Genomic DNA, 14,986 nt, shown 5'->3' with positions numbered 1-14,986 from the left:
TTCTATGTAATTTCCTTACTCATTTTCATTTAAAGTATGGAGTTGTCATCTTGTGGGAACATTGATCCTGGGTTTGTTGGGGGGGGGAGAATCTTGTCTCTTAAGTGAAGGAGGGAGTGTTGGTCAGAGATGGGAGGCACATCCATTGTGAGGTCATAGAAAGTAGGTGTGGCCAGGAGAGCAGCTATGCTGAGCAGAGGGCAATTTCTGCTACTCCAGCTCCTGTACTCTTTTACAAATCTCCCTAAGCTGATCCTTAGTAGTCCTCGGCTTGTGACAGGTGAACACAGGTCTTCCTCCACTGGGCCTCCTTCCACCCCTCATCCCCAGCAGCAGTGAGTGCTGCAGAAGTGACCATGGCTCAGTGCTATTCCTTTCAGGCAGAAGATCCCAGGTTCAATATCTGCATCTCCTGTGAAAAGGGGTCTGGAGTAGGAGATGATGGGGAAGACCTTCCAGCTGAGATGCTGGAGAGCTGCTGCTAGTTGGGGTAGACAATACTGATCTAGGTTTAAGGCTGCTTCCTAGACCTTGCCTTATGAACCCTGGAATGTTTCATCTGGCTGTGTGAAGGGTCTCTCCACAGTATAATTTCGACCCTGGCCATTTCCACACTACTCGTTTTAAACTGCTTTAATTGGAAGCCATAACAGGGAGTTCTTGGATTCTGATCTAGAAATGTGTCAACAATCTTGCATTATTTTTATATGGCTAGAGATGGTTCCAGCCCTGAACCAACCAAGTTAAGGCCCTTTGAAACTACTTTACATGTTATACTTGTTGAAGTGATATAGTTACTGCCAAAATTCCCCATTACCACAGTAGCTTCCAAATAGGTTCTCAGTGGAGATTATCGTCCCAATAAGGTTCTGATGATGATGGATTGCTGAGGCCTTTTTCCTTCTCCACATTCATCTTGCAGCACAGATTGTCACAGGAAACATTTGCTCCTTTTTAACTTCCGCTCTTGCCCAAGCAAAGTAAAGGGCTGTGTGGGGCAACTGTTCGTGAGGCCAAAAGGAGTTTGTGGTGGGTTGTGTGTGGCCTAAATCAGGGCTACGGCAAAGCATTAGCGTTGTGTGGCTGGCTGGAAGAGAAATATTCATTGCTGCTGCAATGCAAGGGCGTGACTGTTCGTGGAACAGGAAATTAGTAGCAAATGTTTCTTGGAAAACGGATTTTTTTTGTGTGTGCTTGCGTTTGTCATGAGGTTAATGGACTAAGCACAGGAATGCTAAAAGCACCCACTGATGGGAGGTGCTTTTGGGGCCCACAGCTCGTGCAGGAAACCCAGGGAATGCCACCAAGACGGATTTGTCCCAACATCAGCCGCTCTGGTTTGATTATCCCGACACGGATGAGAAGAAGATCCTTGCCGTTTACAAGCTCATTGGAGAGCAGCCTGAGTATATTCCCCCAAGTGAGTCCCCCTGCCACTCCTGTCTCTTGACCCTCTCTCAAACGCTCCCTCCCCAATAGCACCTGCAGGGGAGGGGGCTGAGCACAGCCTTTGCAGGCACCAGGTCCCAGCAGGTTTAATCCCTGGCATCTCCAGCTGAGAGCTGGGAAAGACCCAGGGTGCCAATGATGGCCTGAGTTGACCATATTAGGCTAGGTGGACTAATGGCCTGATTCCCCCTGCTCTATGCCTAACCTCTGCTCTCCTCCCTTTCCAGAATGATTTAGGGCTGCTTTGGGCTTCCTCCTCCTTGCCCTGTGCTCTAGCCTTGCCCTATTTCCCCATGACAAACCAACCCTCCTCTTCTCTGCCCCCTACAGGTTCATTCCCTCACCAGCTGCGTTATATCCTAGTGGGATCCATTATACTCATCCTGCTGTTCTTCCTCTATCAGATCATATCTAAAGTGTACGTGTCATTTTGGTCGGTGTACGTTATGCTGCAAATATTCTCCCTGCCTCCTTATTGCCTTTGGATGTCATTATTTACTCCCACCTCCACGGATGGAATGACACCCCCTCCCCTTCTTCTTCTTCTGCAATTTCATTCAGGATCTTCAAGAAGTCAAATGCAGGATAAACATCCAGGGGATCAGCAGACACGGCTCTGTAGCCAGCCAACCACCCTTTGTCTTTTCCTCTGTTCAATAAAAGGCTATTGAATATTGAATAAAAGGCTATTTCTTTTTTGATTGGTGTGATATGCCAATGGAAAATCAAAGGGGGAAGGGGAGCTGGGATTGGCAGGTTTTGGTTTATGGGGCACACGAGGGCTTAAACAGCAGACAGACCTAAGTTCAGGACTGCGAGCGGCATGTGGAAGGCTTAGCAGGGAGAAGTAAGAAAGACACACATTGGCCCTCTGCTGGCATTAGATAAAGGCTCCTTTAATACTTTTGCAGACCTCAGGTTATAAATACAGCCCGCCCACCCCCTATTTACAGCTGGATCCCTGCCCCATGGAATGGGCGTTCCTAGGAGGGAAGAGGGAAGAGGTTGGTGTGCCGAACAGAGGAGGAGGTGGAGGCAAGAGGCTTGGTTATTGCTAGGTGGAGGGAGGGGTGGGTGCATGTTAGGAAGCACACCTCTTGGAACCTTCCCAGTGCAAGGGGATACATTTTATACAGCATTTGGGGGTTTTCTGGGCAGGTGGCATCACAGTAATACTGAAGATCACTTGCAATTTAGCAGCATCCAAAAATTCCAGGGTGTTTCCCTATCAGCTACCCTACAACAATTGCTAATTCTGCTGATAGAACCCCTAACAATACAGTGTGAGGAAATCCAGACTATTTCCCTGCCCCTTTTAATAATAGCTGTGATACTGTGACTCTATGGATAATAGTATAGAAAAGCCCCCGTTGTCTCTCTTCCCTACCTCCCCACCCCCATCACTAGCATCTCTCTCTGTTCCCAAGAAACAGCACCACCCCACCCAAATAACTGAGTTGTCTCCTTGCCTAGTATGGGCTCAGGTAGTCCTGGGGTGCTCACAGCATGGTGTGGAAATAAATAGCACATATATTATTTGGGGGGGGGGGTGATTTGCGAGAGCCCCTAACACACTAGAGATGCCTTGTTCTTATCTTGCAGCCTCAAATAAACTTCGTCCGTGTACCCTGGTCTCAGCCCTCCTATATAACCACTGGCCTGAATGTCCCTCTGTAAAAGAAACATCATATATATATATATATATATATATATATATATATATATATATATATATATATATATATATATATATATATCCCCCTTTGGTTTAGGACTCTACCCCCCCCCATCCCCGCCCCCGAGGAGTTTCAAAATACTGAGTGTTGCAATATTAGAGGGCTGCCTTTAGCAAAGGAACCCCACACTGAAACCAAAGGACTATTGTCTTTGTCCCTTCCGAATACTTCACTGGAACCCCCCGCCCCCCGCAACGCCTTTCCAGGCCTCCCCAAATCCCCTTTGGCCTAGGAGCCCACTCCCCAAATCCATCCAGTCCCTCCCATACCCCAATAAATAAATAAGTTAGAGGAAATGTGGTCTGTCCGTCTGTGGCTGAGGAGGGAGAGGTATCATCAGTCCAGCACCTGCGTCTCTGGTCTGTGCCCATTTCGCAGCACCTGATCCTTGGCAGCGCCCTGGGAGCGGTATACGCGGAAAGCGCCACGGCATATGAGGCCAAACCAGTAAACCTGGGGCGCCATGAGGATGGCCGATCCTAAGTTGTACTCGGCAGGGATGGAGAAGGGCACGCGATAAAGGGGCAGGCCGGCATAGTGCCCGTATACCCAGTACATGTAAGGAAAGAGCAGGATCCGGCAGCAGAAGAATGTGATCAGCATGATTATCCCATTCACCTTATGAAGAAGGGTGTGTTGCTGCTTGTACTGTGGCAGGAAAGAAGAGGAGGGGTTGAGAGGGCAGTCAGGCCACAACCAGCTCCCTCCAGGAAGCCAAAAAACCTGCCCGCCCCGCTGGGTTCTCATTCCTCTCCCCAGAAAACCCACAGGATTGGGCCATACTTACCAGGATGAGGACTTTGCCGAGGCAGACAAAAGGGGTGCTGAGCTCAGCCATCAACATACAACCCAGGAAGAAATCGCCCTTGCCCTGGCGCCAGAGCTGAAGTGGGGGAAAGCAAGAAGGGTGGCTTGTTGGGGGTGGGCGTTAGCAGCCTCTAAAGCACACAGCCCCACTCCTGCTCCATGCATCAACATCCCATCCCATCCCTTCCTCGCCTCCTCCTCCTCCTGTGGTCAGAGGTTCCCACGCCAGGCCACACTCACCACGGACATGGGGAAGCAAACCAGCACCATGAAGAGATGGTGGACCACCATGAGGAACTCCTTGTGCAAGTAGGTGCGGACGACGGTGCGCAGCGTCCGGGTGCCGGCCGACTCGTGCCCTTTGACCTGGTACTTGTGCCAGTGGCACAAGAACATGGCGTAGATGTCGTAGATGAAGTAGGGGATGGCAAACTGGGTGTAGGAGGAGGTCAGCCAGTGCCTGCAGAAGGAGGAGAAAGAATGCTAGGGCAGGGGAAGGTTGTGAGCAAGACACAGTCCTGGCAGTGACTCAGCAGGGAATTCCAGCGGGGGGGGGGGGGAGCAAGAGGAGGTGCCCCGCCCCCTTGGAACAGGCTCACGGCCATGATCAATGAGTATTGATGACCTGCTGATGCGCTCTGCTCACACAAGGTCAATGAGAACAAAGCCTTGCCCATACCCCCCACGTTCTTCCATTCCTGCTCTCACAATGCTGGGCTCTCTGCGTTTAACAGCGCCCTGTTGTTTCTCCAAGCCACACTGACCATGGCCATATCCAAGCTACAGGCTGCCATTCCCACCTCACCTTGTCCTGACATTGCCTTTCAATCCTGACCGCAGCCCCACTGCCACCCCCAGTCAGAACACCCTCAATCCCCTTAGATCCGGGATATTTTGTCTGACTACCGGCAGCGAACCATGCTTCCGACCTTGTGCTTATTTAGAAGTCCACAAGTTCTATAAAAGGTAATAGGATTAATGTAAATAAGTCCAGGACATTGGCCTTAATCCTATTCCATTTCAGGTGATAAGAGGGGAATTCAGGGACTGAAAAAGGTGCTTCTAGCCCTGATCCCTTTCCCCCTTCAGGCTGAGAGGAAGGCAAATGGAGTGCTGTTTCTTTAAGTCTGGGCTGTGACTTCCTTACTGCCACCTCCCCAGCTGACTTCTCGTCACTCTCCTCCCTCACCACTGCAGCCTGCCTGGGCATTTGTGCTGATGGCTCCATGCAAGGTGATTAGGCCAAATGCCAGAGAAGCAGCCAGGATGCTGCAGTGCTCTGCGGGATGCAGGGCCCAAGAGACGCTGTGGGGTGCTCAGCTTGGAGACCAAAATGGGGCAGGTGGGATCCAAGCAGAATTCAGATGGGGTGGAGGTGGGGGCGCTGGTAGACGGTTTCTGTGCTACAGGACTGCAAAGATGATATCAGGAGCCCGGCATTGGGGTCAGTTAAGGGAACGCTTTGAAAGAGTTGAAATCTTGCCTACCCTCACCCACATTGCTTCCCAGCAGGAGATTCCCAGTGCAAAGGGCACAGTGAGAGCATTGTAATGGATATACAGAAATCTGGAAACTCTTCTCTTTGCCCTAAGAGAATCCTCACCTCCTGCCTCTAACTGCCTTGCTCTAACCAGCTGGAGTTTACTCTCCAAAAGCCCAGATATCCAGCCTCCATATGATGTAACCTGCTAGAGCCCACTCCCCCCTCTAGGGAACCCAGGAATTCGTCATCACTGGTTGCCCAAGAAAGCCAATTATGAATCCACAGAACGCAAATCAGCAGTAGAAACAGCTGTTGCTTTGGTCTAATCCCCTGCCCTGCTCTATCCTAGGGGAGAATTAGCACACGTGCCCCCATTCTAGCCTGTCCTGGGGAAGGGACTAATCCCAGCTAAATTCATTAGCGTGAAATGAAGCAATCCTGATGGCAAAGCGAAAAGGGACGGCGGATTGGAAAAGGCCCAGACACATACACACCCCACACCTCTATCCCATCCCTCTTCCAGGAGCTCTCTGGGTTCCTGCTGTGTTTATGGTCCTGCTTGCCCTGCAGAGCTGCCCTCTTGCCAAATTGGTCTCTGCAGAGACCGAGGTCTGGCAGCTGTCCTAGAATCCAGTGGGACTAGCAGCTCCTGCCCCTTTGCTCTCTCTCCAGCACACGCTCTGGGAATCCTCAACTCAGGTGCCCCATGAACTGCGTGGGACCTTGGGAACGTTTGTGCAAGAGGGAACTGCCCATGGTGCTGAACTTAGAAGCTGGAAGAATGAGGCTGGCATTTCTGCAGCACCATGGACAGCGCTCTGTGCCACACAGGCCAATCTGCCTCAGTCATTGCCATCGTTCTTTGCCCTGCTCTCTCTTTCCAGCACCCCCTGTTGGATTTGTAGCAAGTGGGAGCAGCTTTCAAAAGCAGAGTTCACGACTTTACTCTCCAACTACCTCCCGTATGCCTTCTTATGGGGCAGAAACAGCAAGGCACTGTCCTCTTCCCACAAGCCACTGCTTCCCCCAATGCTGTTCCCCACAGCACCTCCTGCTGGTAAGATTATTTCATTTTCTGTGCTGTGCCTTCCAGTTCCCTGTACTGACGTCTTCCCAGGCCTACTCCTTGCTGCACATCTGCCTGTAACATGTCACTGTCATCCTGTTCTAAATTTGGTGCCCATCCCGGTGAGGGTGTCAGGTTTCTCACTAGCGTGACCTTGCCAACACTCTGCTGGGCCGTGTTCAGAAAGTGAGGTTGGGAAAGGTGTGGGAGACACAGGGAGAGAGAGGTTACCGCACTGCAGTGCTGGGCTGGCATGCACACAGCAAATGCTGACTTACTGGTCGTCGATAACGTGCTTGCAGGAAGAGGAGATGATGTAGCCGACCGTGGAAGCCATGATGGCCTGCACCGAGGAGACAAACCTGTTGTAGGGAAGAAGGGGGAAACAAAAACAAAGTTAACTACCATTGCCTCTCTCTTCTCTTGGACTGAATAGTCTGCTCACCATTCCAGTTCTGACCCCGGGAATCCAGACCAGCAGACCTCAGAGCAATGAAATGCCCCATGGAGCTGATCTGGGCCTCCTCCACCTTGAGCCCGGCCAAGCACCTTCAAATCCATGCTCTTTGCCATCCCAGAACAGCTGCTATCTTAAGGTCATCTTAGGGGATCAGCAACAATTGTAAAGAGCCTCAGCTGCTCTGTGACCCTGACACGCAGCCTTGTCATGTGATCACCAGAGACTGCCAACCCTGGAGCAGCTTTTGAGCTCCTAGATATATGCACTAAGCAATGAGAGCAACCAGACATTCTGCCCCAGAGCATCCCCCTGGAAACACTGAGCAGACCAAGTGTCTTAACAGTCCTGGAAAGCCCAGCAAACAGCCTTGATCTTCTGAAACACCCTCTTAACAGCAGATCCCCAGGAATCTCATCCCTCACAAGTCACAGACCTTGCCAAACCCTAACCCTAACTGTGGGTTCACCAATCTCCTCAATGCTGGGCTCCAAACATCTTCCTGAGAGGAAGCCTAGGTTTATATGGGCTACTGCTTCTATTGGCTGTCGTCGTGGGATAGTGACACATCATCACCCAAGTTCAGCTGTAGCTCAGCTCTTGGTTCCCAATTAATATGTCCCAATCTCTCCTTGAGAAACCCAGAGGTCTGGCTCATGGTCCCAGGCACTCCACCTCTCCCAGAGAATCCAGCAGATCTGTCCCTCTGCTTCCTTGCAGATATGCCCACGGATCCACTAGGGAAAGCCACTTTGCAACTTGCTGCACCCCATTCCAATCCCAACGGACCCAGGAAACCTGGCTCCCAACCCCGCCTCATTCTAGGACCTATTTAAAAAAAGAGCCTCATTAGAAAAACCTAGTTTATAGCCCATCCTCTCTATGCCCTTGTACCACTCCCCTTTCAAAGAAGCCTGCCCCTTTCCCTGAAGCCCTGGACCCACCGCTTCCACCCTCATCCTTCAAGAAAATATGGGAGGGAAGAGTCCTAGCCCCTCACACCTGAGGCCTGCTGGATGCCCACCCTCGCCTGATGCGGCCCACCCTCCGCTGCTGGACCCTGGCTGCATCCTCCCTCCCCTGGCTCCCTGGTTACCTGGCGGAGACGATGACCGCGTCGGCCTCCTCCCATCGCAGCCATGGCAGCCACTTGAGGCCGTTTTTGGACAACAAGAAGAGGCCGGGGAAGACAATGCCCCCTGCTACCAAGGCGTGAAACATCTCGCTCAGGCTGCAGGGTTGAGGGGGGAGGAGGAGGAGGAAGAGGAGGAGGAGGAGGAGGAGGGGGCCACACAAATGGGGAGGGTCAGCGGGGCTAGGATCCCTCCAGGCGCTCCCCTCGAGGAAGACTCATGGTATCCAAGGGGGCGAGGGGGGGATGGAGAGGGAAGGGGGGGATGGCGGTGGTGGTGTGCGGGTTGGTCCCAAGCAGAGCTGCTGTGACAGACAGAGAGACAGAGCCAGGGGAGGGAGGGGGAGCAAGGAGCAGCTGTCAGCACAGTGCGGGAGGGAACTTAAAGAGACAGTGGCCTGTGGTGTGTGGAGGGACTGGCGGAGGAGAGGAGCGGGCGGAAGGAGGATGCTGCGAGGATCAGCGCAGCCAGGAGCTCAGGGGGAAGCAGCGGCAGCAGAGCCCGGGGACCGGAGACAGGGGCTGCGCCTCCGGAGGAGGAGGAGGAGGAAAGGAAAGAAGCGGGTGCTGATAGGAGGGAGGCAGGGAGAGGATGCGGGTTGGGGCTGCTGGACTCTATAGGTGGATCCGAAGCGGGGAGAGGTTTGGGGTGGTGACTCAGAGCGGGAGGCTTGGGACAGGGAAGAGTGGCGAAAGGAGGGAGAGGAATCTGCCCATTCATCTCCTTAAAACCCTCACCGCAGCAGGGAGTCCCCTGGGTTTAGCTTCTGCCTCTTTTAAACTGGGAGAAGCCGGCTAAGAAGATTGGGGGTGGGGGGAGGAGGAGGCATTCCCCCCCATTTGCTGCTAATCAGGCAGCAGAATTAACCCCCTGAGTGCCAGATCATCCTTTCCCCTATCTCTCCCTCCCTCCCTCGCTTAGCAGGAAGTCGTGCTCACAGGATGATTTAGGCTAATCCTATAATCCCAGCCTGGTTTGTGAGGAAGGATCAGGTCTCTGATGTGGGAAGTGGGAGGGTGGGGGGGGAGAGAGCGAGGTAAAATGAAGGGGGTGGGTGGGGGCAATTAACCCTTTCCACTCCCAAAGCATTAGGGACTAATCCTCCAATAAAGCTCCACCTGCTGAGCAGGTGACCCTGATGTGACCTTTGATAGGTGGGTGGAAAGAGCCTGGCAAGTGCCTGTGGAGCTAACTAAAGCAATACTGACACCTTGTGCTGGACTATAGGAGCTGCAGCAGGTGGGTTTCCCAAAGAACAGAGGTGACCTGGTTTTATGAATTGCTTTAACCCATTTCTAAGGTGGGCCAAAGATATTATGTAGTCTTGAAGTGTGTGGGAGAAGATTACGTGCTCACCTACAGGAGCTGACTGGACTGGCAACTGAATCTTGCTTTGAACTTCAGCATAGGACTGCATCTCCACTATATCTGAAGGCAAGAGCACACAGGGCTCCGTCCTTCAACACCTCATCATTGCTCCATCCTTCCCACCTTTCACCCCCATCTGATGAATGGTAGGGCCATTCTCTCTCTCTCTCTCTCTCTCTCTCTCTCTCTCTCTCTCTCACACACACACACACACACGCATACTAAGAGAATCTGGGTGTCCAGGTAGTCTCTCACTTGGCAGATACATAGACTGCATTGAGCTCCTCCATTTGCCCAAAGCGACGCAGAAACCGATACACTGTGTAGAAGAAGCTAGGATAGGCGGCCAAACCCAGGAGAAATAAATAGGGAAATTCTATCTGCAAAAACTGGGAGTGGGAGAGAATGTCAGAAATTAGATTAGTCTCCTAACTAACAGAAGATTCTCCTCCAATAAAAAGGCAGCACATCACTCTGGTCAGCAAAGTACAACTATTCCGCTGGTTATTTTGGTCATCCCCCCCCTTACATATAAATTATTGGAGGAAAGTATTGTAGCGGCTGGTAGCCATGACAGCTAAGGCATGGTGCAACAAGGCAAGCTTAGGCTATGGAGTCCATGGTCTCCAAGGAACCACCTTCATTTGGAAATGTGCATTACTTCATTTGCCAACAATGCTGTGTTTAGGGGCCCTTCTACTTATTCTGCTGAGAGGGTCCCCCCAAAGTCCCACCCTGTTGGCATCAGTTGTAATGCAGACGTGGTTGCTCCACAGACAGAAGCAAGACACCTCTGCTAGCAGATGCCAAGAATAAAGGACAAGAGGGTCTCCCTGCTACACTCTGCTTGTGAACTTATTGAGCTGGATACAGGATGAAGGCTTGACAAGACCTTTGGCTCCATACAGGAAGGCAGTTCTTATTGTGCTCTCAGCCAGCCAGTTCATTGTGAGCAAAGTATACTTTCTGTTAAAATGAATGAAGATTTTCACACTGCAACCCTATAAACATGACTGCCTAAGAAAGTAAGTCCCATGTACTTCGATGTGGCTTGCTCCCTGGTTACAGGATTGAAGCCTAAATTGACTTAATCAAAAGCAAGACTGGAGCATAGTAAGAACTGCCTTGCTGGATTGGACCACAAAGTCCATCGATAACTCTTACATTCCAGAGCTTTTCAATTAATTGTGCCATTATTTCCTGGGTCGTCCTGTCCTTCCCCTTCTCCCCGCCCCACTCTCCACCATCTGCTGCTGGAGAAAACTGAAATTTCCTTTGCTTCTGGAAGAGAAGAGCCTCTTCACTGGTACAGAAATCAATGAGGGACAAATGTGCACATATTTGACCTCAACCAACTCACCTGTCCCCATGCCATCCTAGCAAAGACAGCAGTGGTCACAAATGACATCCCAACCATCTGCTGTCCTTCACATCTATGGAGGGTATTTCATGTTGGCAAGAGATCTTTCCCTAAGGGACTAATGAAGATATAATTGAAATCTCACAGCTGAAAAGGATTCTACTTAAACCACATATTATTTCTTGAATATATTATTGATTTAATTTGTATACCACCTTGCCTACCCAACGTAAAGATATGTTTTCACATTCCTCCTGAAAGTTAAAAAAAATGGAAACTGGCACAGCTCACTAGGGATGGCATTCCACAACCCAAGTGATCAAATCGTACTGGAACCAACAACTGAGGCAACAAAGAGATGCATTTCCTAACAACCCATCCATGACCTAGTGGCTAGAGCAGTGGTCCTCAAAAGGGTGTGGCGTGTCACACGGGTTGGGCAGGAGAGGATGGCAAGCGTGGCAGGAAGATTCAAGGACAATCAATATTGTATCTGGGAGATGATTTGTGTTCTTATGCATTGTTTTATACATTCTGGATGTCCCATGATCATACTATAAAGTAAAGGTAAAGGGACCCCTGACCATTAGGTCCAGTCGTGGCCAACTCTGGGGTTGCGGCGCTCATCTCGCTTTATTGGCTGAGGGAGCCAGCGTACAGCTTCCAGGTCATGTGGCCAGCACAACTAAGCCACTTCTGGCGAACCAGAGCAGCGCGCAGAAACGTCGTTTACCTTCCCGCTGGAGCGGTACCTATTTATCTACTTGCACTTTGACGTGCATTCAAACTGCTAGGTTGGCAGGAGCTGGGACCAAGCAACGGGAGCTCACCCCATCGCGGGGATTTGAACCACCGACCTTCTGATCGGCAAGTCCTAGGCTCTGTGGTTTAACCCACAGCGCCACCCGCATCCCTTATATTATAAAGTAGGTGTGTTCTATGATATAAATCAAGCACTAGTGTGGTGCAAGCAAATTATTATTATTATTATTATTATTATTATTATTATTATTATTAACAACTGAATTTATATACCTCCCTTTACCCAGAGGTCTCAGGGCAGTTCATACTTTATTCTGAAAGTGTTTCCCAGAGAAAAAGTTTGAGAACCACTGGGCTGGATTGTTAGACTCACACCATTCCCATTCCTTGATGAGGATCACTTAGGCTGGTCACTATCTCTCAGCAACAACCTCACAGGGTTGTTGTAATGATGAAATGAAGGGAGGTTATGCCTGCCACCTTGAGCTCCTTGAATAAAGGTTTGGATGGAAATGTAATAAATAAAACATATATTCACTCCTGTGGGATAAACGCCACAAGACAAACATACGAAAAAAAGAAAGCAGCAGGTTTTATGCAAACACAGACACAATCCAAAGCTGTGCACTTTCCAATGTCATTGATCTCAACAGTGCAACCCTGTGTGAAATAGCCACACTTTAGGTTTTCAAAAAGGCCTGGAAAACCGACTTGGTCTATGTGGCACTTTCGTATTACTCCATCCAGTTATTGTACTCCTTTTGGCTGACAGGTTTGTTAAGGTTGTGGCTACATTCAATAAAGTAGAGGGAAGTTTCATATAGTATTTTATCTTTGCGCTATGATGAAGTGCACCTCTAGCATATCTGAGGTGTTGCATCCTTGCAGCAAGGCTTCTGCCCTCTAACCCAGTGGTTCCCAAACTCGCCCTCCCCCCGCCACTACGCGCCACGTGGGCCACATGAAAATTGGCAGACCGCTCTGCCTTTTGTAGCAATTTCAATGTATTGCACTAGATGCTGTGTGATTTTTAATTGTAATTTCAGACAAGCTGTAGACCACCTGAATGAAGTTCGTCTGGAAACCACCATTTGGGAACTTCTATAGGCCCCCAGCCAGCATAACTGAAGCACATCATTCTTTGGGCGGGGGGGGGGGGAGTCTGATATTTGAAGATTTGGGCTGCAGTCCAACTCTTGAGTGGGTTAAGAATGGGCTGAGGAGGCTCTGCCACTGCTGAAATTCCTGCTGTCCTCAGTAGCTAGGACAAGACACCCCAAATGGAGCATTGGGGGCACAGGGACAGGCAGAGCAAGGACAGCCAATGAACCGCTGGATATGGGATGGATTTGGATCCCGCTGCTGTGCCAGCCACTCCAGGGTTCCTGGGGCCACATGGCCCGAGGTTAGGATTGCTCAGCTAGTACCTCTGAGTAAAAAATGCATAGTAAATTTCAAAACACTGGGGTATCTGTTATTTTTTTTCTGATTAGCAACCACTTAGTAACAATGAGTAAGTAGATCAGCGTGAAAACCTTTGGATAGGAACCAAAAAGGGAAGCTGTTAATCCGCTGAAGTTTCAGCATTACAGTGGTACCTCGGGTTACATACGCTTCAGGTTACAGACTCCGCTAACCCAGAAATAGTACCTCGGGTTAAGAACTTTGTTTCAGGATGAGAACAGAAATTGTGCTCCAGCGGCGCGGTGGCAGTGGGAGGCCCCATTAGCTAAAGTGGTGCTTCAGGTTAAAAACAGTTTCAGGTTACGAACAGACCTCTGGAGCAAATTAAGTACTTAACCTGAGGTACCACTGTATATCTAGGGGGGGGGGGGAATGACATATTTTCTACTACATAAATGAACCATAGGTGTCAATTTCACAGAATGGCAAGAGACCAACGAAGGTCATCTAATCGAACAGCCTGCAATGCAGAAACCTTTTGCCCACTAGCCCTGAGATGAAGAGTCTGCTGCTCTACCAAATGAGCCATCCAGTGCGAAGAGTGAAAATCCATTTTTTTTTACGATAACGAGGCACTTAAATGACTAGCTTACCCACCGTCAGGAATATTAATGCAGCGACTTAAGTATTTTCTTATGAAGGCAGATCTGCGTATATATTTAAATGACTCTTTCAGTTATTACATATGCACCGCCATCCACCTGGGCGCATCTGAGTAACTCTGCATGTCTGCTCTCCTTCCCGCCTAGTCCTGAGGCTAATTAACGAGGGATGATTAATACATTTAAATTATTGCAGCAAATGTCTGCGCAAACTCAAATCGCGGCCTGCCCTCCTCTCTCCTGCCCTCTCTGCGCATCTATAACGTATTGCACGCAGCCCGCCCCATCCCGGGCCTAACTGCCCCTTCAGATAGTTTGTGGTTTCCGCGGCAACAACGAACCGCCAACAATAGTGGGGGGCACGGGGGGTGGAGTGGAGCAGGAGAGGCGCTTTGCGCATGTGCACAGAGCTGCAACCCGTCTTCGAGACAGATGCAGGAAAAGTGAAGAGGGGGCAACGCGGTTTTTCCGAAGACGGGACTTCTTGGGTTCCTTTCTATCTTTTTCTCTCCCTCCCACACCCCACCACCACGTGGGGGGGGAGGAGCCCTGCCCATAGCAAACAAAGAAGATCGCAGCTCCGTAGCCGAGGCTGTACATGGGATCGGAGCCTCCACCCCCATTTCTCACCTCTGATTGCCGCCCCCCCCCGCCCGATACAAAAGAAGAATTGTCATTTAGTGCGGAAAATGCGCTTAAAAAGGAAAACCCTGGCAACGCCAATGTAGCCCATTAATCATGCTCATTCTTGCGGGCTGCGGTACTGCGGGAGGGAAAGAAAGAGCGCTTTGCAACAGCCCTGCAGTGCCGCCGCCCCGTGAAATATTGTTGCGTTGATAACAATAATTTGTATTGATTTGGGACTTTGCTATTGTATATAGGGTTTCTATTTCTTTCCTAAGCTGCTATGGGTATTCACTTGGAAGAGCAGAGTAGAAATATCCTAATACAATAATAATAATAATAATAATAATAATAATAATAATAATAATAATAATAATAATAAAAAACGAAAAACACAAAAAACGGGGAAGCTGTTCTGCAGCATCTCTGGTTTCTAGTTCCAAACCCTCACGCAAAATACCCTTCAGATTGCAGGAAAGCCGAATCTGCTTAAATTGTACCCCGAGGCGAGGCCAAATCCAGTGCTCAGGTGCACGCAAAATCGTGGGGCTCCGTCGAATCGCATGAATGCATGCAGATGGGTGGGTGTGCTGCACTTTGAAATGCTTAATTTAAAAAAAAACACAGAAGGACTCCCGAATAATAGTGCGATCTCCCATTTTTGCTGCTGTTTAT

At 50.0% G+C, this 14,986-nt stretch overlaps 2 protein-coding genes across 4 annotated transcripts; one reads left to right on the top strand and one right to left on the bottom strand.

Annotated features, from left to right (window-relative positions):
• The first annotated feature begins 171 nt into the window (after window positions 1-171).
• LOC308570824 (fertilization-influencing membrane protein) lies at window positions 172-2,122 on the top strand. The gene is given in 5 exon segments (XM_081165778.1): window positions 172-320; window positions 322-335; window positions 1,277-1,420; window positions 1,780-1,867; window positions 2,011-2,122. Coding segments are annotated over 5 exon segments (408 nt in total). The 5' UTR covers window positions 172-186; the 3' UTR covers window positions 2,039-2,122.
• Window positions 2,123-2,324: 202 nt separating this feature from the next.
• Window positions 2,325-14,027, bottom strand: TLCD3B (TLC domain containing 3B). 3 transcript variants are annotated; one of them, XM_081167045.1, is made up of 7 exons: window positions 13,683-14,027; window positions 10,860-10,977; window positions 9,755-9,888; window positions 6,820-6,903; window positions 4,233-4,452; window positions 3,973-4,068; window positions 2,325-3,833 (listed from the first exon to the last, which is right to left on the bottom strand). In XM_081167045.1, the coding sequence occupies exons 2-7, from the start codon at window positions 10,914-10,916 to the stop codon at window positions 3,522-3,524; spliced, it is 903 nt and encodes a 300-aa protein (XP_081023171.1). In that variant the 5' UTR covers window positions 10,917-10,977; window positions 13,683-14,027; the 3' UTR covers window positions 2,325-3,521. The 3 variants fall into 3 exon arrangements, with proteins under 3 accessions (XP_081023171.1, XP_081023173.1, XP_081023172.1); XM_081167047.1 differs by lacking the exons at window positions 9,755-9,888; window positions 13,683-14,027; XM_081167046.1 differs by lacking the exons at window positions 9,755-9,888; window positions 10,860-10,977; window positions 13,683-14,027 and adding an exon at window positions 8,095-9,737.
• Between the last annotated feature and the right edge of the window lie 959 nt (window positions 14,028-14,986).

Source organism: Podarcis bocagei, assembly GCF_964188305.1.
Source record: "Podarcis bocagei genome assembly, chromosome: 13".
Classification (NCBI taxonomy): Eukaryota; Metazoa; Chordata; class Lepidosauria; order Squamata; family Lacertidae; genus Podarcis; species Podarcis bocagei.
The sequence above is the reverse complement of the archived record's forward strand: the minus strand, read 5'-3'. Positions and strand labels throughout refer to the sequence as shown.

Bases quoted from the DNA above. Each gene is read 5' to 3' on its own strand.
- TLCD3B (XM_081167045.1), bottom strand. From the start codon at position 10,916: ATGGTTGGGATGTCATTTGTGACCACTGCTGTCTTTGCTAGGATGGCA. The intron at 6,904-9,754 runs GTGAGAGACTAC...TCCCTACAACAG, and splicing joins GCAGTCTATGTATCTGCCAA to GTTTGTCTCCTCGGTGCAGG. The intron at 4,069-4,232 runs GTGAGTGTGGCC...CCCCCACTTCAG, and splicing joins TTTGCTTCCCCATGTCCGTG to CTCTGGCGCCAGGGCAAGGG.